Genomic DNA, 24,329 nt, shown 5'->3' on the forward strand with positions numbered 1-24,329 from the left:
GTCTCAATAGCATACTTCTACTACTACTACTACTACTAGTACCCTACCATTACTACTACTACTGTTTCTGGAGCTGTGTAATGAAATTTTAATTTCTTTAGATACTATTCCACCCGCTTAATGGCCATATGGGATTGGGAAGATTTTATGAAACATTCATAGTTGTACTCTTCAAATGAATAACTATATTTTTTCCCACACTAGACCTCTTGACAGCTGAGAATCGTCGTCGTTTTCTTCTTTCTTACCCACAATCCTTTGCGTTTGCGACCTTCCCCGAGCAACCGCCAAAGTAAGTGTTACCCTGTTGTTCCTGGAAAACTTTTTGCTCATTTATTTTAAGTCAAATCTGTGAATATTTTCTTGTAAGTTTTATTGCAATCTATTGCCCTTTGAATATATTAACCAAAAACCTGTTAATACTGAGGGTGATTGTAAACGCACAGTTGATGAAATGCGATATGAATGTATCTCGGTAGAGAACGAACGTCTGTTTGATGCGTGATTTTTAGGTAGATAAGTCTATGTGGCTACGCTTCCATTGATAATTTGGCGTACTGCTCTGTTCTCATATTGTCAGATACGTTAAATTTTATTTCCGAAATATTAACATTGAAGCATCTGAATTCATGAAAGGAGAATGAAGTGTCCAACGGTCGAGTTGGCTTCCTTAACTAGAGCAGTCGCTTTTTATCTTTTGCACGAAGGGAAAGAATACTGTTGCGAAGATGCCCTCTCCTGCAGCCTATTCTATTTGCCCATTATGTCAGCCCTAAGTAGCCCAGACCTATACTGTTGATGTGAAATATTTGTATTTGCGTTACCCCAAAGGGTTGAAAACACGGTGTACAGAAAGACCAAAGGTCGTGGACTGGTGGGATTTGGGTGCTGGTTCCAACCTCCGAGTTTTCCATAAAAATCGGCTGACCGCTCCATCCCTTGAATAATTCTCGATAGCCTAAACTGTTAATCTGATTAATTTTTTGCCATAGACACCCAGAAACACCCTACCTATGGAAGACAGCCTGTGGAGTCAGTGATGGCCTAAAATTCCCTCTCCGGGATGTTGAAAAATCGTTTCATAGGCAAGGAAGTCGTTGCCCGATTCTATAGAACAGGGCCAGCTTAAGGTGTGGTTTTTCCAAAGGAAAGTAGAGTATCCTTAACACCAAGATGTAAAGTAAAGTTGCAGACTTCAGAGTCAGTTGAGAATGAGGTAATTCTAAGTTTTAGCTCCATGCCTGTTGTTACCTTGGAAACTGGTTTTTTCTATACTTTTACAGCTTCTGATACTGGCGGTGCATTTGTTTGTTGTTGGCAAATGGAATGTCCCTTCGCCGTGTTTAGTACTGGCCCAGGGGCCAGTACCCTTACGTTAACAAGTTATTGCACTTGCTGGACGGGATATGAGCCGTTACGGTAGAATTATATAGTAGCTCCGTGGCGGCGATGGCACTATAACTTTACTTTTTCTATAGTTTTTTGGTTGCTAATTATGAATTTACTTGACTTTTTCTGTAGTTTTTTGTTTGCTAATTATGAATTTACCTTCAATTTTTGACATTCGAGTGTAATTAACCTGTAATTAACCCCCTGAAATCCATCCAACAAGTGGTTTCCATACGCGATCTTCACAAGACAGAGCACGGGTACGTCCGTTTCAAACGGTTCATATTCCATCTGGCAAGTGCAATAGCTTGTTAACGTATGGGTACCCAACCCCCCCGGGCCAGTACTAAACACAGCGAAGGGACATTCCATTTGGCCGACAACAAACTGATGCACCGCCAGTATCAGAACCCCTGAAAGTGTAGAAAAAACCAGTTGAAAAGGTAAAAACAGGCACGGAGCTAATATATAGAATTACCACTGTTCCAAACAGACGTACCAGTGCTCTGTCTTGTGAAGTTGCGTATGGAAACCCCTTGTTGGGTGGACTTAGGGGTTAATTGCAGGTTAATTACATTCAACCCCCCAAAAATAACGTCAACTAGTAAATAAGCAACCAGAATACTGTAAGAAACTGCCATTTCTTGCTATATACTTGCCGTGTATCTATTACTTAAATCTATTGAGAATGATGGACACAGGTCCTGCCAATGAAAAAACCCTAACTAGACCTTGCCCTCCAACCTGGCTCGGGGTGCCGTGGCCTGACCTGAAGAGTTGGGGGGGATGCTTTGCCCCTTCCTGGGCCTCCCCCTCAAACAACACTGAACACCAGAAACATCGACAAAGCTTTCACTTGGAGGTAGTCGTAGAACCTGCTCCTGTTGTTCTCAGAACTACCCAATACTTTTACCACACCCCTGTAGTTCAGTAACTACCACTGAATGCAAGTTAGGTGCTGTGTTTGGCACCAGCCCCTTGTAGATGAACATGAAAACAAACATAAAGGACAGGAAATATCATTAGGGTAGAACTAAATAGTAGCTCCGTGGTGGCGACTGCCTTCTAACTTAACTTTTTCTACAGTGTTTTGGTTGCTAATTATGAATTTACCTTTAATTTTTGGCGCTCGAGTATAATTAACCTGAAATTAACTCCTGAAGCCCATCCAACAAGGGGTTTCCATACGCGATCTTAACGAGACAGAGCACAGGTACGTCTGTTTCGAACGGTTCATATCCCGTCCGGCAAGTGCAATAACTTGTTAACGTATGGGTACCCCCGCCCCCCCCGGGCCAGTACTAAAGACTGCGAAGGGACACTCCATTTTGGCCGACAACAAACAGATGCACCGCCAGTATCAGAACCCCTAAAAGTGTAGAAAAAACCAGTTGAAAAGGTAAAAACAGGTGCAGAGCTAATATATAGAATTACCATCATTGGCATGAATGCCGATAAATTGTGGATTAGCCACCTACATCAGCCCTATAGCCTAGCTTAGCAGTTTGCAGAAAGGGGGTGACTGTAGAACAGGACAGGTTCTGGAGATATAACAAACTTAACCTTTCCTAGAGTGCAAGGTCCTGACTGTACCAGACCTTACCTTCCCAACCTCACTTATGCTAGGCACTGTATCCTGACCTGGCTAGGGAACTCCACCTCTCCTTGATCCCCAGTAAAATTAAACATAGGAGACAATGGACTTGGAATCCGTTTAGAGAGGTATAGGGACGTCGATCTGCAAACTATCCCAGGGTGCAAAATGGGTGCAATGGTAGTTTGCAGAAGATGGGACCACCTTCGAATGGAAGCTAACCCCATTGTCTCCCATGTTAAGTGTTTTTGGGGGGGGGGTCCAGGAGGGCCAAAGACCCCCTGGGCCAGGTCAGGGCACAGCACCCTAATTGAGGTAATGAAGGTAAGGTCTGGCCAAGTAAGGACCTTGCATTCTAGGAAAGGTTAGGTTTGTTCATGCCTGTGGAACCTATTCAGTTCTACACTAGGCCTGGGTGCCAAGTTTAGTACCAATCCCTGGAAGATGAATGTAAAAAAAAAGGTTTACAGTAGTGTCTGACTGGCAGGAATCAAGCTGCGATAGTCTGCAATTTTATCACCCAGGGAGGCAGTCAAGTTTAACATTCCTACTAGCCTATATCCAACAGTTCTAGGGGACCCCAGTGGCATAAGGATGTTTTGGGTAGAGGGAAAACTGAAAAGTGTTATGAAACATATTATGGCCTTATTGTTATGCAATAATTGCGTTTTCACATTGAATTAATAGATAACTATGGAGCATGTATTTCACATTGAATTAATAGATGAATATGGAGCATGTTAGGTTGCCAGTTCGTGAAATTTGAACAAAATCTTAGGCAGTCGTGTAGCATCAGTTCTGAGCATAACTGTAACAGTCCCCTGGGGATGCTTAAGGTCAGTTTTGGATGGTTTGAAACACGGAACAATTATAAGGGCTTGCCCCTATAACCTGTACGCTACCCTGCATACTGCTTGTAACTAGGCTGGTCATGATCTGAGATTGTGTGATGGCCTTCACAAGTCCTTAGGTCAGAATGGGGTTATGTGGGTTATAAATGTTCACAAAAGATCTGCACTAGCCCCAAGTAACATACAGGTAACAAACAAAGAAATATCTCTTGAGCTAGGAGAAATATTCTCCCTCTTGTTACATTTGGCACTGATAACAGGTGAAAGTTGAGGTTCATGGTCCCGTCAGAACAAATTTGTATTTTCATAGGATATGAACCCCCACTTTCAAAGGGTAGTTTTTACCCTCTATGTAACAATCGTGGTTCCAGTTTTTCCCGGCCATAGAGTTGAGCAGTACCACAAATGGGCTTATTCACAAAATGGGTGGGCTAACCCAGCTCAGGTCACAGGTGACTTATATCCCCCCCATTAGGCATTTGTTTTTTAAGTCAGCAGAGAGCCGCAACACACTTTGACAACTGAGTGCTTTACCTATTAACGTGTAGGTTCGTATCGTAGGAAAAATACAAATTACAGGCAGTCCCCGGTCTACGACGGGGGTTCTGTTTTTATGCCGCGTCGTAAACCGAAAAATCGTCGAAAATCCTAAGAAAACCTTACTTTTAATGCTTTGGGTGTATTGAAAACGATGTAAACTGCATTTTTATTGAGTTTTTCATCAAAGAAACCTCAAAATTTTTATTATTCTGCCGTTTTGGAGCCATATTTCCTCCGTCGGATCGGCGTACGACGCGTCGTAAACCGGGAAATAATTTTTGATGAATATATTTGAAAAGCGTCGTAACCTCAGAACGTCGTAAGCTGGACCCGTTGTAAGCCAGGGACTGCCTGTACTTTGAATGTTGTTTGTCTTGGTCAGTCGTTGGAAAAGAAAAGCCAGTGGGTGTGGACCAGATGATTTAGTTTACTAGAACTACATTCTAGAGTATAATAAAGGGGTAACGTTTCTCAGAACTGTCGACAGCAATGTGTCAACTATCTGTTGATTTTCAAAAACATTCCTTCTCAGATTTTTAGGTAACACTTATTAGATTTTGTAAAAAGCCCATGAATGCAGCCCCCCCCCCCCCAATGATGAGATAAGGTAGTATAAACATGAATTTGTTTTCTTGGTTTGAGGCTATAAAAATAAATCCCACAGAGGCATGCCACTTGGTTTTGTGCATGACAGTCCAAAATTGAATTGGTATATATACAATGTACTCAGGAGTGATATTAACTTTGTATGAAATCCATCTGTGTGTCACCTACTCCGAGGTGCTAGTACTAAACATGGCGGAAGCTCCTTGGGATGCCATGTTTAGTACTAGCCCCTTGGGGATCAAAGTATTATATGCACTCATTTGTGTATTGTGTGGTCGACAAATTATATTAATAAACGATATCTTCATGTGGCTGTCTACTTTACTTAGCATGAGTTTACCCCGGACTTTTAACAAAGGTGGATACATACCAGGTTAATACCCTCAGGGGCACCCAACATGTAAGTTGAAGAAAACTGATATTCAAATGGTAGTTCTTTGTTATAATGGTTTTCACCAAAAAGAGGGAAACTAGGTCAATTTATTGTAGAGATCTTAAAATAATTGAACTGAGGTCCTAATTGATAATTTTTCTCATTGCCTTACAGATGCAGATATTTGTGAAAACCCTTACGGGCAAGACGATCACCCTTGAGGTGGAGCCCTCAGATACTATTGAAAATGTAAAAGCAAAGATACAAGATAAGGAAGGTAGGTTCATTACAACTAAAGATTACAGGTAGTGTTTGAAGCTATTAAGTAAACTAATGGTAATTCAGTGTATTTTTCTTGTTCTCCAGCATTTATGCAGATTTAGTTTGCCTGTTCTCCACTGTGTGTGTTTGAGATGTTTTAATTCTAATCAGAAATATTCTTGCCATCATTCAGGATGGTAGTATGATATGCTAGTTACTGTTGGTGGTCTTTTCCTGATATTGTAACTTTTTTCACTTGGGATGTCTTCAGTTTTCCAAGCTAACACGTTGCATTATGCAGTAAGTATGCTCGTTATATCCTATAGTGTATTCTGTAGGCAAAGTATGTGCTAGTTGTTTGAGGGTCAAAAGAGAGTAGGGAGTGATCAGATAAAATAGGTGGTGTACAATAAGTTGAGTCAGATAACGGAAGACACATTTAATTTGGCCAGAGATAAACCTTTACTTCCATTCCTGCTTCATTGCTAGTTCCCTCATCACCACCACCACTGCTAAGATCTGGCTCTGTTTTCTGCTACCCCTTCAGTTCAGGAAAAGCATATTTTAGTGTTAGAGCTGTTAGTCTTATTCTGGAAGCTGTGAAGGCTCTGAATTGTGATTTGCAAAGCCAGTCCATGTTCCCCATGGTGTGCATTCTGTTTCTGTCGTCCTTTTCCAGAGGATAGGTGTTGGACTGCCCGCAGGACTTCATTGTCAGGGAACTAAGGTATGCCCCTGGGTGCAGGTCTGTGCCCTCAGACACTTGTCTTATCTGTCTCGATTGGTTAGGAAGTTGGCTCTCTCACCTAACGGTCAGTAGGATAGCATTAATCATTACACCAGTTACTAGTGTTGTCTTTGTTAGAGACTATTGTTAGGGAGGTTTGCTTAGTCTTCGCTCCAAAATTAGGAGAGAATAACAACAGTGGTAATGTTGAGAATTGTTATTTGTTCCAGTTCTAATAATAAAATTGGTCAGTCTATTTGTTGAATTTGTTTCAGTGGTGTCTGTATCTCTTATCTCATTCTTTTCCTTCCACTCCATGATTCTTTGTAATCTGTTTATTTTCTTGTAGTGTCCTTAGGTTCAGCTGTTGATGTTTTTTGCCCTGGGGGACTTAATGACCTTGACAAATGATTTAAAGAGATGAGGAGGCAGCACATAAACCATACCAGGAATATTCCTGCAAAATTTTAGAATGGCAGTGCTGCAAATGACCTTGAATGGCTCTGAACCATTAGAGGGATTGGTTTAACATCGTTGGTGCTAGCTTTGTATGTCTTGGGACATACATGTGAACATTCCCAAGACAGGTACAAAGATGACTTCCGTGCCCAACGTGCACTGTCACCTTGGTGCCACTCCTTATGAGTAGTGCTTGCATTGGACCATATTGAAGTATATGTACTGCCCAACTTATGCTTGGTTCGGGTTCAAACCCCCCCTCTCTCTCTCTCTCTCTCTCTCTCTCTCTACTCTCTCTCTCTCTCTCTCTCTCTCTCTCTCTCTCTCTCTCTCTCTCTCTCTCTCTCTCGTTGATTGGGCAGTAACCCACTACATACCTATCTGTTACCTTTAACTACCATGTTACCAAGCCTCAGTAACCACCAGATCTTCCTTTGTTGATATCAACTGGAGTTCCTATAGGTGTAGGTGTTTAGGTTTTACTTGTCTTAATGTTAACAATGATGTTGATTTATATAACCATGAGTACAGATGCTAAGGTAAATCTTGGAAATCTGTATTCTGGTGATAATAGCAAAGTTCAAATGGAGACCATATATGGATACTTGCTTGTTACTGGCTTTACTAGTATTACTCCTTTATCAAAGAGCTTAGTGCAACTGAAGTAGATTTTATTTTTGTAGAAAAAACTGTGCTTTACATTTGAAGTATGGTGTATTTGCTCAACTTATTAGTGAATAGTTGGCCTACTTTTTCTTAGTTGCATAATAAGTGTATATTACTGTCCACAATATTATGTATCTGATAATTTTTTTAACTTCCAGGAATTCCTCCAGACCAGCAAAGATTGATTTTTGCGGGAAAGCAGTTGGAAGATGGCCGCACATTGTCTGATTACAACATTCAGAAAGGTACAGTTGGTTTTCTATATTTGAAAAATGTTTTGAGGGCTTTTTCTGGATTATTGTCATGTGCAGATAGATTTTTGAAAACCTTTGTTAGCAAGGTCATGTATAAAAGTATTTTTCTTGTGGGATTTTAATAGTTGTACTGGCATTGAGGTTAAAATCCAACACATTCCATTGGAGTTCACGTTACTATGTTCAGGAAGGCACAGTCTTTTTTTCTTTTTATTTACTTCTCAAGAGTAGACATGAGCCATATATTACTTTATTATAACTCCATATAGTACAGTACAGGTGAGATAACCTTTTTCTATTTTCTTTAGTAACTCAACTTTTTATAGCATAGATAAAGATTTATGCTTGCACTTAACTCAAGCGTGATCTGATCTCATGGGAGAAATAAAAGTTTTAATGCAGGATGAAGACTGCTAGGAAGGCCCAGAAGATTGTAAAAGAAGTCCATGTGTAAGACACAGACCAAATGGCATTTTTGACCAAGGTTCAATTGACCTACAAACCTCATATCACCCAAGGTTCAATTGAACTACAGACCTCATTTCACTTATAGCCTAGTTATCTTTTAGAAATGTGAATGAATAATGGTGGAATATATCAAAGCAAAAATGGAAAAAAGGTAGGAGTTGAACCATGTTGATGTAGGACAACTGACCTTGAAAAGGATGAAGATTTATGCCACCTAGAGGATGCTAAATTGAGAAATGGGTATTGGAAGGGCAGTAAGATCAAGCAGTGGCAAATTGGGTGTTAGTAGCTTAACATAAGCTGTTGCTGCTTAAGAGAATCCTATCAGTAAACAAAATGCATTTTTCCTAACATACAAACCCGAGGTCCTTTACTCAGGTTACCCACCTCAGCTGCTTTAAATTTGTAAGACCTTGACACCATTATGCTGCAGACATTGGAACTTGGGAAAGCTGGGGAGGTTTTGAATAGGATAATAAGTCCATGCAAAATTTCAGTTAGATCTAGCCTTTATATGTATTTGATTGTAGGGTGGGTGTATGTCTTATAATTTGGAATAGTTGTAGCCTATGTTTATGTAGCCATATGTTGTAGTTGGAATTTTATCTACTGAAATTAATAGATATTATATATATATATATATATATATATATATATATATATTATATATATATATATATATATATATATATATATATATATATATATATTTTTTTTTTTTTTTTTGCAGAATCTACATTGCACCTTGTGTCGTCTCCGTGGTGGAGTCATTGAACCTTCCCTTAAACTCTTGGCAGAGAAGTACAATTGCAATAAGATGATTTGTCGCAAGTGCTATGCTCGTCTTCACCCAAGGTAAAATATGTGCACTATTTCATAGCAGCTTAGAAATAGTTTATATGTAAATAGTGTGGGAGTCGGAGAACTACTGAATCAGCTTCCTGAACTAATTTTCAGACTAGCCTTTAGCATAACAAGACATATGACTTGAAGTGAGAAGTGATCAGTATAATGTTAGGAAATGATATGGCAGGTCCTTTAATATCATGTAAGCATTTCATGAGGTGAAAGAGGAAGACTTCAGTTGTATTTTTGGAAGCAAAAATCCAAAGCTCATTAAAGATGAAAACATAAAATTTTTTAAAATTGAGGAGTTGAAAACTATTAGAGGATTTAGGAACAATGGAGCTACCAATAGGATTTATAAGGGTCACCAGAGTATAAACCTGAGAAGCCCAGGACTGTTTAGTACAAGCAGCAGGAGTGGCCAAAATAATGAAAACTTGACAAAGGAAAGACATAGGACCAGGCGTGAAAGGAGAGCTCAACAGTAATGATATAAATACAAAGGAAAATAGGATACACTGGAATGTGTTAACCCCCAGTCTGGGCTAAATATATATTAAGCACACCCCTAGACTGGGCTAAATTTGAGGATGGCCAATTAAAAAAAAAAAAAAAAACAGTGGGAAGAGGAAGATACTGTATTCATATGCCCATAGAGTAACAAAAATTCTAAAAAAAAAAAATTTTCCAACCCTATGCATGGCCTCTTTTCCAAGAGACATTCATGAAAGTATGCTAATTTTACCAAGTTACAATTTTTTTTTTATAATTACAGCTTACACAATATAAGAACTAAAAGCAGTAACAAATTCACAGTCTATTTATTGTAAAATGTTTGAGACATCTTTGAATGGGAATTTTTGGATTACGTTTCCCTACATCTCAAGGCAAACTGATCCCTCTCGGCTGTACCACTAGGTATTAGAGTTGGGGTAAGAGTTGCCATAATTCATTTATGGCCCTTAGAAGTGAATAGAGCACTTCCTGCAAAATTTGTTCAAATTGTATGACCTGAAATCATGAACATGTGTTTCGCAGACTCCACCACAAACTTATATGGAAACATACAAGTATGTTACCCGTCCACAAAGGGTTAAATATGCCACGAAATCTTGAACATGTGTTTCCTGTGCTCCACCACAAACCTATATGTAAAATACAAGTGTTACCCATCCACAAGGGATTAAGTACTATAAAAGTGTGTGTATACTTTTGTCACACACCTCTCTGTCTCTCTCTCTCTCTCTCTCTCTCTCTCTCTCTCTCTCTCTCTCTCTCTCTCTCTCTCTCTCTCTCTAGTGTTGTAGTTGTGGTGACTCTGGACATTTTAATCCAGATCAGACATGCCAAATTCCTTTAGTTTGTAATGAAGTAAATGCCAGTGATTCAAGTTCAGGTTGTTTGGAGGTGGTAAGATGAGACTATTTCACTTCCTGTAACTACAGATAGCTGAATTTGAGGGCTTGTGCTTGCACAATGAAACAAAATGCATGGTGCAACTACTTTAGGAAAAAAATCATTGGATAGAGGAAGATATGCAGTAGGAAAAAAAATCACTATAGAGGAAGATATGCAAATGCACATGGTGTAAGAAAAAAAATACAAAAAATTTTCCCCTACCTACGATGGGAAGTCGAAAGTGACCATTTACAACCACCCTGTGTGGGGCCACTTACAAGACACTTGTAAAAATGTTAAATTTACCAAGTTATATATGATTTTTCTAATAATTTGTTATATTTTATTTCATAAATTTATAATTACAGCTCACACAATATCCTAACAGATAAGAACTAAATTCGTAACAAATTCTGAGTATAATTGTTGTAAAATAGTTACAAGATTTACAGAGATGGGGAGATGCAGTAACTTTTCGTGAGGTATACATGTTTTTTCTAATATTTCTGTGCACTTTTCTTTGCAAAATTACATTTCTAGCTGACATAAAAGATAAAGAACTAAAACCTTCAGCAATCCCTGGGTATATTTATGAACAAATAAATATAAAAATCTTATGGGATAATGAGGGGCAGTACATTTCCCCTGTCAAGTCTCAAGGCACACTGAATCCCTCTGTCCTGTGCTTAGCTACTACAGTTCCCGTAAGTCATTTATCGACCATTGAAGTGATATGAACATCTTTCCCCCCTCCTCCAGTATTGGCCACCTACTAAAGTGTGATGACAAGAAGTTCGAGAAAATTATAAGTAAAGGAACCTGCATATGAAAAATGGGTGCTTATGATCTATAGTCTTAGTATGGACGGAAAGAACACTATTAAGAAAATTTTAAATAAAGCAAACTGCTTATGAAAAACTGGTGTTTATGATCTATTGTCTTAGTATGGACGGAAAGAACACTATTTACAAAGTAGTTTAATATTTTCAGAGTATTTTTGCAACTATCGTAGCCTTATATGGGCACTACCCTTCATTTATCATTATTATTTTTTATTGTATGTAAAAAGCTGATTTCATGTGGGTGAGAGATTTTTTTAGTTTTGTAGGAAAAACAAAGAAGCTGATTTCATATGGATGAGAGAGATTGAGAGCGTGGCAAGCTAATACCATGAAGTAACATCACAACAGGGGTCTCTGCTCTCGAGAGGCGGGGGAGAGGGAGAGAAACTAAATGAGTCAAGTACTGTAAATTATTGTTGCAAGCAGTGATCCTCAATGCACAGGAAGAGGGAGAGGCCAATTCTCATGACTGTTAAATAACATTGTAACAAAAGTATCTCTTTGTAGAAAGAGAGAGGAAGGGTGATACAAAAGTAACTGTTGAAGAAATCGTTCAACCATGCGTGTAGCTAATGGCTGGTTCTCCATAACCAGAATTTTATACCTTAGCTTTTATTGTAAGCACTATGTTGTTGAAAAGGGACTGAGCTCGTGCTCACCTTCCACAATGATACAACTGTGTTGACTTTGGAGATAGTACTTAGAGATAGGGCAAGAGAACGAACTGAAATAAGGTTTTGAGTTAGAGGTATAAATTTAAGAGTCATGGGAATGTTTAACATGCCTATTTCAATTCTGGTCCCTCATCAGTTCATACCTGATGAAAAGTAACCTAACCTATAAATCCAGGTCTTTTTACATGGAATATAGTTTGAGACATTAAATATTAAACTGTTTTCTATGGATCAGAAATGGTCACACTAAGTATTATTGGAGAGTCTCTTGAGATTTTCGTAATCTTTAGAACTCTCTTGGTATTGAGAGTATGAGTATTGAAAAGTAGGCATAGAGAAATTGTTGTTATGCAGCATCTCTTTCCGTTTTGAGGAAAGTGTGGTTGCTTTTAACTACAAATCTATATTGTACCTCTAAAGCATGCAGTGAAGTTCTAATGCTTGTGATTTTTTTTATTGAAAATTAATTTAATTAGGAAATGGAGTGGGTCTCTCTTATTTTTTTTATTGAAAATTAATTTAATTAGGAAATGGAGTGGGTCTCTCTCTTATTTTTTTTTTATTGAAAATTAATTTAATTAGGAAATGAAGTGGGTCTCTCTCTCTCTCTCTCTCTCTCTCTCTCTCTCTCTCTCTCTCTCTCTCTCTCTCTCTCTCTCTCTCTCTCTCTCTCTCTCTCTCTCTCTCTCTCTCTCTCTCTCTCTCAAATTTGGATAAATTTTTACTGAAGCTGACTAGACTGTTGCACTATTTTTTCCTCTTTTCTTTTCTGATACAATTATTTTTAAAGCCACAGTGACCTTCTCAACTTCATCACCCAATTTAGATGCATTTATCACTGCAAGCCTGCCTCTTTAGCCTGTGTTCTAATCTTACATGGGAGGTGAAAGTTTCATTGTCAGTTCCCACAAACAAATAGACTAATCAGGGCATCCCTGTTTAATTGTGGCACATCAGCCTTACAGGCCAGGCTAAATGTATACATTAACAATGTAGTAATACCTCGAACTTTTGCGAGGTCAGGTTCCAGAACTCCTCACGTAAGGCGAAGTTTCGCTAAATTTTGGTAAGGTCACAAAAAATGCAAATAAATGCTCTGCTCATTTTTAGACACTAATATGACCCTAATCATGCTCCCAAAGTATTAAGCTAACTTTTAAATGGAAATAAAGTTACTGTAATTTCATTTAAAAGTTAGCGTAATACATTTTATCCTTAAAGAAATAAATGGTTGACTTAAAAATTGAGTGTTGTACAATATCGTAGTAGCGCATATGCAAGAGGTACGTATGTATACTAATGTTACTCCTAATACATGGGATTGTCTTGATTTTTCACTCTGTAAAGTAAAGAATTTTCTTAGCGTCATTAGGTAAACTTCATGGTCGCAGTCATAAAGAAAATGTACATTTTTATGTTCATTGAGGGTACAGGTAAAATTCAGTCAGTTTAAAATTGTGTACATTAAATCCCCCACATTTGCAGTCTCATGATTCGTGGACTTGCCTATTTGCGGATTTCTCTGTGGAACATATATACGCATTTGATGAAAATTCATCCATTCATGGTATTTTTCACTGAGAAATACTAACTAATTACTGTATTTTCATATTTTCATGAATAAATGCACTTTTTGTGATAAAAGTGTTAAAATACTCAGGTACCCAGATAGTGCTCAAGTTAAAATAATTCGCCTTACGATAATTCGATTTTGTGATGGGGTAAGCAGTTAAACCGATACAACAGTATTTATAAAATATTTTTAAATTTCGCGCAGGTGCAGGAAGCAGCATACAATCAGGCAGCGAGAGACCAAATTTCAATAGACCAACTTCTTTTCCTCCATCTCTTTATCCCATCTTCTAGCTTAAAAAGTAAAAGAGAATGGTAAAAGTAATGTACTCTTGCGTAAATGCATACAGCCATAAACCACCGAACGAGAAACTGTTGTTTTGCTTGTAACCAAATCTGATAACAACAGCCGTTTTGCTTGTATTTCAACCATGGTATGGTAGTCAGCAATTACTGTAGTTATAGTACAAATGACGTTAAGTAGAATAGGACTGATATATTTTACATTATACCCTTACTCGGTATGGATAAAAGGTCGGCAAGGAAATATAATGCTAAATTTAAGCTACAAGTTGCAGCTTAAGCTGAGAAAACAATGTTCAAGCTGCTAATGACTATAAATTATCGTGCATTGGCAACATGGGTGAAACTTGACCGTAATTAAAATTGGAGCGAAAGTATTTTAATCAAAACTATACTGGGCATGAAAGAACACATATTACTGCTATTTTTACACGGATAAATGATTAATACGTAAAGCTCGTAATATGATGAAATTCTCTCTCTCTCTCTCTCTCTCTCTCTCTCTCTCTCTCTCTCTCTCTCCTCTCTCTCTCTCTCTCTCTCTCTCTCTCTCCTCTCCAAAACATTCTCTCTCTCGCTATGATCTATGATGCAATTTATATCTTGATTTAAGAATATACAATATTATTGGATACAGTGAATTAAAGCATAACATTTTAAAAGATCCATGGAAAAGATGCGTATTCGTTATGTTGTTTGTATAATACATATGTGAGTATAGAGTACAGTATAATGTAGGCTAGGCTACCATATATGTATACGATATACCAATTTAGGCTAAGCTAATTCTTGTTTGTTATTCAGTTTCTCTTTATGGAATTATCATAAGTCACTCTGCATGAACCTCCAAAATTAGCTGATATTAATAATTATACTGTGTATGTATAGCTTATATTTTATAGTGTAGGCTAGGCTACCATATATGTATACATGGTACTGAGTACCCTAGTGTAGGCTAGGCTATATTAGAGGTAAGTTTTTTCCAACAAACGATAGGTTTTTTGGAACCTAACCCCATCATAAGTAGGATAGTACGTGTATAAGCATTTTTAGTTTTTTGTGTGAACTATCAAAATAGGCACTAGTGTTTTTAGAAGGATTGTAAGTACTGTTGTGTATTCGCTGGTTTTAGCTATTCGCAGGGGGTGTAGTATTCATCCCCTCTAAATATGGGGGTTTACTGTACAGTAAAAATGTACAGAGAAATAATAAGTTGGAAAAGTGTATGTAGAGTGCTAACTACGAGAGAGAGAGAGAGAACTGTAACTGTCTTTTGTAAGATAAAAAAAAATATAAATAAATTTTCCATACTGGTTTTACACTTAAAAGCATGAAAACTTTAAAATACTTCAAAAATTAAACAAACACTTTCTGCAGGGGTATCATCTTTGAAAAGTGCAGTAATTTTGCTAATGGGTATCACATCTTGTAGAAGTACACTAACTGTACTTGCTGCAATACCTTTGTATTATATTTATGCATGTACAAAAATAAAAATACATAAAAGCATGAAAACTTATAAATTACTCCAAAAATTATACATAAACACTTCTGCAGGGTTTCTTAAGGATTTCGTAAATGTAGCATCTAAAAAAAGTGTGTATGCCAATTAGTTAGGTTCCAGTGAAAAGATTGCATGACTGTGAATTCACCCAACTCGAATCGCGTTAAGCAAGGTATTGCTGTACTCCAAAACCAGTCAAACTTAAGGTCGGGCAGTTTATAAAAAAAAAAATCACCGGAAAGAGGAATATACGCAAAAACATGGTATAAGAATACAATTAAAAAAAAATTGCTGAAAAGAGGAAGATAGGCAAAAACATGGTATAAGAATAAAGTACAAAAAAATTAGGAAGTTGAAAGTAAATATTTCCAACCCTGTGTGGGGCCGCTTTTCTAAGAGGCTTAAAAATATATTAATTTTAGCAGGTTATACATGTTCTTTCTAATATTCTTTTTTTACTTTATTTTGCAAGATTACAATTACACCTCACATAATACAAAAAAGATAAAAACTATAATCAGCAACAATCCCTGAGTATATTTGTGGACAAATATTTACAAGATGTACTGGGATCGAGAGATGTACCTTTTATTGAGTTGACGTGTTTTCTATTTTTTTTTTTTTAACTTTACAAAATTACAATTACAGCTTACATACTATGGTAAATGAAACTAATTAAAACCAGCAATAATTCCAGAGTTTATTTATGGGCAAATATATACAAGATGCACTGGGACAGGGAGGTATAGTAGTACAGTCCCCCTTGAAGTCTGTCAGACTATTTTCCCCTCGTATCTTGAGCTTAAGTGTAAGTGTTGCCTTATAGTCATTTATGGCCTATTCAAGTGATTTAACAAACATCATGGTATGAAATGACGAGTCTTGAGCCATTTTGCGCATCATAGGATGTGTACTGCTCTGAAAGGGTTACTTCAGGGATATGTGCTTATCTCTGGTTTATAATAATCTTACCCAATTCTGGTCAGTTCATCAGCTTATATCAGATGAAAAGCAGGCTAACCTTTAAATCCATGTCCTTTTACATAGAATGTGGTTTGGGATGTGAAAAGTTAAACTTTTCCAAGTACCAGAATAAGCTATTGAAATTAGGAGTACATGCAATCCCCACTTACCAGCGGCATCAGTTAGGTGTTCCAGTTCTTGGCTAATGACATTAACGAGATTTTCGGCACTGGTAAGCGGTTTATCAGCACTTATGGCATCATAAACACCGTTTATTACCATAATTTTTGTGATGTTCCAGTTAACGACTAATTTTGGGTATCAGCGCTCAGCCAGGAATGGAACCCCTGCCATTAACCAGGGACTGCATGCATGTATATTGAAAAGTAGGCAAGCGGGGAGGCTCCAGGTGAGATGGAGACAGCGCTTCTTGAGCTGTTGCAAGTGGGGTGTGCCTAATGGACCCGTGGATGATGTGGAGCAGAGGAGTGGATGTTGTCAGTCCTCAGTCAGGGTCACAGTCTGCCCTTTGGGCCAGCTAAACCTCCATAGTCCCAAATTTTCATCCCGTTTCCATCCTATCGACCCAACTCGCCAAAGGGAAGAGCCCTGTAGGCGAAGGAAGAAGGGTGCTGCAGAAAGCAGTGTGACTAGTGGAGGGCAACTCCCCGGGGTTCTGTATTTGACCATGCTTAATGGAGACGGTATGAGGGGGGGATTTGGTGATCGGTGATGGGACAGGATGCATACGTCACATACCCATCCACCTGACCTCCAGAAAGTATCTGCAATTTGTTGCCAAGGGTGATGCGTATCAGACCAGGCTGCTATGCTTTGTTTTGGCAATGCTACCCTAGGTCTTCACCGGATTGTTCCAGCTGGAGTCGTCCTGGTCACACTCAAAGGGCCTTAGGCTGAATAGGTGCTCGGAGTGCTGGCTAATCCTCACCCCATCTCAAGAAGAAGCAGAAAGAGCCAGGGACCTGGGCGTCATGAACACCTGCCCAAGACTGATTTGTCCCTCAAAAACAACTTCAAATACCTGGGCTTGAGGACCGACATAGAGGTTATGAGGGCCTACCCATGGGAGAGGGTGGACATCCTTGTGAACATCTCCCATGACTTTTTTTACCAAGACCTTAAAGTTAACAAAGAGGTGGCAGGTCCATCTAGTTTCCCTCAAGAATTTAAGTTTCGAGGGGTAGGGTGCACATCTGGTCCCTCCAGTGGTGTGTTTCAGGAATATGGGGCTTGATGAAGGGCATGTTAACCATCCTGGAGTTGAAAGCAGCTTGGCTTACTCTCCAACACGTGGTGACCCATGTGAACAAGTACATTTCAGGAAAAAGAAACAGTCGATCAACTCACAGTAAGGACCATGTCATTGGTACACAGTGGTTGACAAACTGATGGAACTTTGAAAGGGTCCAGTTATTGACCTGTTTGTGAAAGCCAGCATTGCCAAGTTGCCCTTATGTTGCTTCTCAGGCCCAGAAGCCGTTACTTAAGGTTCTTTGCAGCATCCCTTCGGCCCCTAGCTGCAACCCCTTTCATTACTCTACCTCTGTTCATATTCTCTTTCTGCTACTTACCATCCACCCCCTCCTAACAGTTGTTTCATGGTACAACTGCGAGGTTTTCCTCCTGTTACTTTGCTCAAACCTTCCTACTGTGTTTCCCTTTCAGCACTGAGTGACCACATAGGTCCCAGTGCTTGGCCTTTGACCTAAATTCTGTATTCCATTGTATTCCCAGATGAAAGAGTTGTGATGCCGGACCCCTTCCAACATCCATGGGACAACAAGGATGGTTGTCTTCCTTCTTCAACCAGGTGAGAAGGGTCCTGAACAGGTTATTCCAGTCCCAGGGCCTTTGAATGTTAATAGCACCCCTCTGGCCACAGCAGTGGTATGCAGAGAAGGAAGGGCTTTATGAATGGGGTTGCAGCAACAATCACAGATACCATCAGACCATCCTCCATAGGTATCTACCAAGGGAAGTGGAAAAGTGAAGTCCTACTATATCAGGGATATGCCCCTCTGACACCTACAGGGAGAATCACTCCCTACAGGTCCTGAAGACAGGTGTGTGGAAGTGGTAATCCATGATCCCTAGGATTTCTTCACCCAGGGTCCCTTAGTGGTTGCCCAGCAGGTGGTAGAAGGGTGTTCAGCCCCAGAAGTGGAAAGCACTTCCCTTGAAGTGTACAGGGTCATCAGAGAGTGTGTCTAAAGTGGTGAATAATGGACGATGTCTTTCTTCTTTCAAGACTTGGTTGAAACTTGTGGTAATAGCAACCTGAGGTTTTTAGAGAACCAATTTAGTGCAACCCAACACCACAGGGTACCCCCCCATGGTATATCAAAATAGGCAGTAGAGGGGTTTTAAGTATTCGTGGATTTTAGCTATTCGCGCGGGGGGCATGTGGTACCCATCCCCAGTGAATACGGGGGCGGGGGTTTGCTGTAGTAGGAACAAGATTGCCATCCCTCCTAAGGGTGTGTCTATTTATGAAAGTGTAGGTTCGTATTCCTGTATGAACATAATATTAAAACCAAATCTTATTTTTCCTAGGATACGAAACATAGCCTTCAAAGAGGAATTTGCCCTCTTCTACCTCGCTTTGTGATCTTGACCATCATAGTGTTGGATAATGGGAGCAAATTCGTTGAATCTCACTGTGGATGAGATAGACCAACACAGGTCACTTGCCCTCAGGCCTTCCCGATAGGACTTAGTTTTTCTAGTTAGTCGGTAACAGCTGAAGCACAGTTTGCACTAGTAACTCCGTGTATGAAAGCTATGATTCATTCCCTGGAAAAAAATACAAATTATTACTTAGTGTAATTATTTTTTATACATTTTCAGGGCTACTAACTGCCGTAAGAAGAAATGTGGTCATACCTCTAACATCCGCCCAAAGAAGAAGATTAAGGGTTAAGGTGACTGGATGGAGTTTGTTTTTGATAGATAGTTGGCATTAGCACATTTATTTTGTTTTTGTGCAGTAGAATATAAGTGGGTAAAATACCATTTTGTTTTTGTGCAATAAAAGTGGGTAAAATATAATTTTTGTTTTCGTGCAATAAGTATGTGGGTAAAATATATTTTGTTGTGCAATAAAATATAGGTAAAATAAATATTCAAGGAAATGTGTTGATGAATATTTTTAATTTTACAGGTTACTTGCTGCAAAAAAGTGTGTTGTCTAGACACAGCAGAAGTTTTGAAAATATAAGAAAGACAAAAGAACTTTTTAAGTATTTATTTAATCCTTTAGTGGTATTTGTTATTTGGAAAACTACCTAAGCATTACAACTTGCCTGCTCCACTTTTGTTGCCACATGCTCTGGAAAGACAGGAGCTAGTATTTAGTTGTCCTGTAAACAAGTAAATATTTAGGCTCGAGGAAGCAATTGCCAGGTAACTGTAGTGCATGTATGAATATGTTGTAACATATCTGAGGGTTAGTAATATTACATATAGAAAGGTATACGAATGCGAAGCTTATAACAAGGCTAAATCTAGTGTTTCTGAAAGTTGTAACCAATTGTTCATAGCATGTGCAGAGTACAGTGCAAATAATTCCTGTGTGAACCTATAAATAGCCCCAAAAAGCAATTGCACACTCTTGGTCTATCACAACACTAAGTCTTGTCATATTTGAACAAAAACTTGCTCTACACCGTTCACTATGTTCCTTAGTATTAAAGGCCTTTGATTTTTTTCAAAAATCCCTCCCCCCTTTTTTTTCTCAAGATTTTTTTTTCCCCTTAAGATGCAGTAAATGCCAATCACAAACAGAAAATGATTCCCATTTTCAAATTGATTTTGAAAATTCATAGCAAGTTATAAAAACTTTAATTTTAATTTGTTAAAAAGATAACTTTGAACTCTCATGAATATAATTCTGGTTTGTGGATCTGACAAGAAAAGTAAACCTGAATATAAAACTTTATTGAACAATATATACAAACTTGTCAAATACAGTTTTTTATTGAAATGTCAGAAAGCATAGATTGTAGACGTTCCCAAGCAAAACTTGCAAATTTCCTGTACATAAGGAGGTCCCCCTCTTGGTGTGAATATTTTAGAATTGGATCTGACAAGAAAAGTAAACATAAAACTTGATTGAACAAAATATACAAGCTTGTAAAATACAAAGTTTTGATTAAAATATATTTCTAATTTAAAATATACTGGAAAGCATAAACTATAGGATAAATTCTCAAGCAAAACTTGCAAATTTCCTGTACATCAGGAGGTCTCGGTTAGCTGGTGGTTGTGTTCCTTTTGTTGCCTTGGCAATGTAACTATTATATAATTCACGAGAGCGTCGGGGAACAGTAGGAGGATCAGTTTCTACAGTTGAATCTAAGCAGAAGCTTGAACGCTGAATAAACACCAGAGGGACTGCAACTGAAAGAAATTCCTTAGCTATTAAAACTGAAAATGACAGTGGTACCCAACACACAACTCTGGTCCTAAAAAATTGATTAAAAGAATTAGTCAATTCTTTATTAAATATCTATTTTCAAAAAAGTACTTTGTTCATCACTTTTTTTTTTTTCTAAAAGGATGGATGCACTTGGTTCATCACTTTCTTTCTAACAGGATGGATAACAATCACTCAAAAATGACTGACTGGTTAAATGGGACCTACGTGATCTAAGTACTAGAATCCTTGTCGTTCAGACACCAAGATGCAACGAGACAAATACCAATACGCAAAAAGATCTCGAGACTGTTAATCCAAATAATCCAAGTTGCAAAGTTCACTTTCACTTCAGACCTTTATGGGTAGAACACTATGGTGGGGAACGGCACTAATTTTTGAAGAAGAGGAAAACAAGCCTGCTAGTGCAGTCATAATAAATATGGGTAGGCCCAACATGTTGAACAATCTAAAATGGCTGGGAGCAAGGACCACAGTACCTAATACCTGGTCTTGGTGACTAAGCTTGTCTGCCACTACGTTGTTCTTGACTGGATGTATCTGGCTGACAGCTCCACTGTGTGCGCTACTGCCCACTCCTACACCTGAACCGTCAATCTGTGGAGCTGAAGGGATACCAGTCCCCCTCTGCTTGTTGATGCATGCCACTGCTGTGGCATTGTTGCTCATCAACCACTGAGTGCTGCATCAATCACTCCTGGAACTCTTGAAGAGCTAAGCAAGCTTCCTTCAGTTCTAGGGTCAGCAACTCTTGACAGATGTGCGCCCCATCCCTCGGTCAACGTATCTAATAACAGAAGCATCTGGGGAGGGGGGGGGAGTGTATGACACTTAAATTTACTATGAGGTTCCTGTCATCCAGCCACCTCTCACTTCCTCTTGAGAGAGGAATGGAAAGGAACAGGTGTCCCTTGCCGAAGACCAGCTTCTCTTGAGGACAACAGGTGGCCGAGAACAACTTGCCAATGCTGAGCTGGTTACTCTTGTCAAAACAGGAACAACTGTGCTTCCTCTGAACATGCTGATAGAAGAGTCAGAGGGGTAGACTCTCACTGCTGCCATATCTATCAGCATACCCAGATACTTTATCCTCTGCTTGGGTATGAGATCAGACTTCTCGAAATTTATCATGACTCCTGGGCTGCAACAAAATTTGAGAAGTCTACCTTCCCTATAGCAAATGAACAGGAGTTCACCAGAACTAGCCAGTCATTGAGGTACCTCAGAAGACATATTCTGTGTGAATGGGCCCAAGTTGACACAAGGGTGAACACTGGTGATCACGTGGGGAGCGGTTGAAAGCACAAAACAGAGTGCCCTGAACTGGTACACAGTCTCCCCAAGGATAAAGCGGAGGTACTTGCAGACCTGATGGATGGGTATTTGAAAATACTCATCCTTCAGGTCCACCAAAAACGTGAAGTCGGACTCCCTGGCTGCGAGCACTGAACGTGTCGTTTCCATCTTGAACCGAGTTTGGTGAAAAAATCTGTTCAGGGGATAGAAGTCTATGACCAGTCTCCATCCAGTTTCTCTACAAGAAAGAGACGGCTGTGGTACCCCGGAGAATGGTTCGTTATAACTTCTATGGCATCTTTCTTCAACATCACTTTCACCTCCCCCCATAGGGTGAGATCCTTCAGCGAGCCGGGAGCTGAACATATGTGCAGAGATGGACTGGATGGTTAGTGAGGGGTGGCAGGAGCTTGAAGGAAAGTTGTTATCCTACCTGAAAGACATCCACTACCCAAGTTTCTGCTCTGTATTGCTGCCCCTAGCGTCCTCCTCCCTTCTTACCCCTGCCTCCTCTCCCAGGTTGGGAAAGGGGTGCTGCTACACACCCTGACAGGGGGAGAAGACTGAGTGTTCCTATGGGACCTTTGGAAATCTGGGACTTCCTAGGACCCTTACATGAGGTGCCAGCCTGACCTGAAGGTTGGGTTGCATCGGCACACGGAAGACCATCTGTCCACCACAGCTTCCACTCCTCTAGGGAAGAGGGCAGTGGAACCCCGCATCGGCCCATTTTGTAAAGCCCAAGGCTAACTCAGAACCGACGAACCAGGTGATCCAATTCAAGACAGCGTCTCCTCTTCAACACCAGGTTAGCTGTCTAGTGGGCTAGGTAGTAGATGACCCTACCTCTAGACAGCATTAGTCTCTTGAATATGTCTTCCTCTTCTGGGTTCACAGCACCCGAAGTGCTGAAAGGGACCAGAGATCGATCCAAGAGACTGGAATGCTGCCATGGCAGTCGATTACAGCGCCGCTGTCTTCTGCTGTGAGAGGGAGATTTTCTCTGCATTGAGTTGGTCCAGTGACAGACCTGGGCTCTGGCGAACTAGGACTGGGTCAACCTGTTTATTCGACAAGTTTCTCCGATGTCACTTGGTATCTCTTCTGACGAGTGAGAACCCCTGGGCAACCTCTCCGCCACTTGAGCATATGACCAGTCCAGTCTGAGGACTGTACCCAAAACGCAAGTTTTCTTGGATGGGGTGGGATGGGAAGGTGAACATTCCCAGTATTGAACCCTAGACCTGTCTGACTCCCAGAGTGGAGTGGGGACAGATGAGCACCCTTCACAGACCTGCCAGAGGCCGAAGCCCCAATAGGTAGGGAAGGCTGTGGGTGGTCATCAACCTGCGGTGACAACAACTGCACAGATTGGGGATAGTGACCCGTTCACGTGGACGGGGACTATCTCGAAGACGTGCTACAATCTGTTTCGAGGCTTGGACCTGTACTGGTGAAGAAGACTGGACAGGATGTAGTGATAACTAAGAATTCTCAATATTCTAAGTGTTAATCAAGAATTTTCAATATTCTAAGGAGAGAGGTTTAGAAGAAACAAACAGAGAGAGAGAAAGAGAGAATTTCAAAACATCTGTGTTTTGGCTATACCGTGATGACAGGGCCAGAACTCAGGAACGTTTAGTCGACCTGGAAATCGCAAAGCAAAACCTGTGTTATGATTATAAAAGCCAAACTCAGGAACATATGATTGTATCATGGCTACGAAGCTATTATGACTGTACTTAATCGAGTTGGTAATCACGAAGAATTCGTAACAAAGCAAGGTAGCCTTGTACTGGAATAACAGCCAGAAAAATTCATAATTTTGGTGTTTTAAAAACTCTTCCCTGAGGGAGGTACAATTCCAAAAATAGGGCATTTCAGGTAATCTGCATGACCAATTAAGCATCTACAAAGGTGGGGCAGAAACAAGATCCCCGTCTACTGGGGGTTGGACAACTAACTTCCAGAAATCTTTAAAAAGTTCAGCACAGCAGAGCAGAGAAGAAAAGACAGCAGATAAGCAGGAGACAAGGAGCAGCTAAAAGACAGCTGATAAGAGAAGGGCCAGATAAGCAGGAGACAAGGAGCTGCTAAGGCACAAAGAAGAAGGCGTGAGGTTGCAAGCCTCGCCAATTGTGGGTTGATATAAGAAGACAGGCCCACATTGACTCACCCTATATTTTGTACTGCATATCACCATGTACTTCTATGGTAAAGTTATTTCTTTGGTGCTAATGAAGAAAGAAAAATCAATTGTGTCTTCTTAAAGCATCCTGGGAAAACT

At 39.6% G+C, this 24,329-nt stretch overlaps 2 protein-coding genes across 2 annotated transcripts in view; one reads left to right on the forward strand and one right to left on the reverse strand.

Moving 5' to 3' along the window:
• Positions 1–340: 340 nt before the first annotated feature.
• LOC136835279 (ubiquitin-ribosomal protein eL40 fusion protein-like) lies at positions 341–19,542 on the forward strand. Its single transcript, XM_067098576.1, is given in 7 exon segments — positions 341–365; positions 5,528–5,630; positions 7,625–7,711; positions 8,919–8,937; positions 8,939–9,043; positions 19,159–19,232; positions 19,472–19,542. Coding segments are annotated over 5 exon segments (387 nt in total). The 5' UTR covers positions 341–365; the 3' UTR covers position 19,232; positions 19,472–19,542.
• A 690-nt stretch (positions 19,543–20,232) lies between these two features.
• The window catches only part of FIG4 (polyphosphoinositide phosphatase FIG4), a 147,008-nt gene continuing 142,911 nt past the window's right edge, over positions 20,233–24,329 (reverse strand). The window contains 1 exon segment of the mRNA XM_067099669.1: positions 20,233–20,709. Coding sequence (XP_066955770.1) covers positions 20,519–20,709 — 191 coding nt within the window. The 3' untranslated portion in view covers positions 20,233–20,518.

This window comes from Macrobrachium rosenbergii, chromosome 55 (genome assembly GCF_040412425.1).
Source record: "Macrobrachium rosenbergii isolate ZJJX-2024 chromosome 55, ASM4041242v1, whole genome shotgun sequence".
Classification (NCBI taxonomy): Eukaryota; Metazoa; Arthropoda; class Malacostraca; order Decapoda; family Palaemonidae; genus Macrobrachium; species Macrobrachium rosenbergii.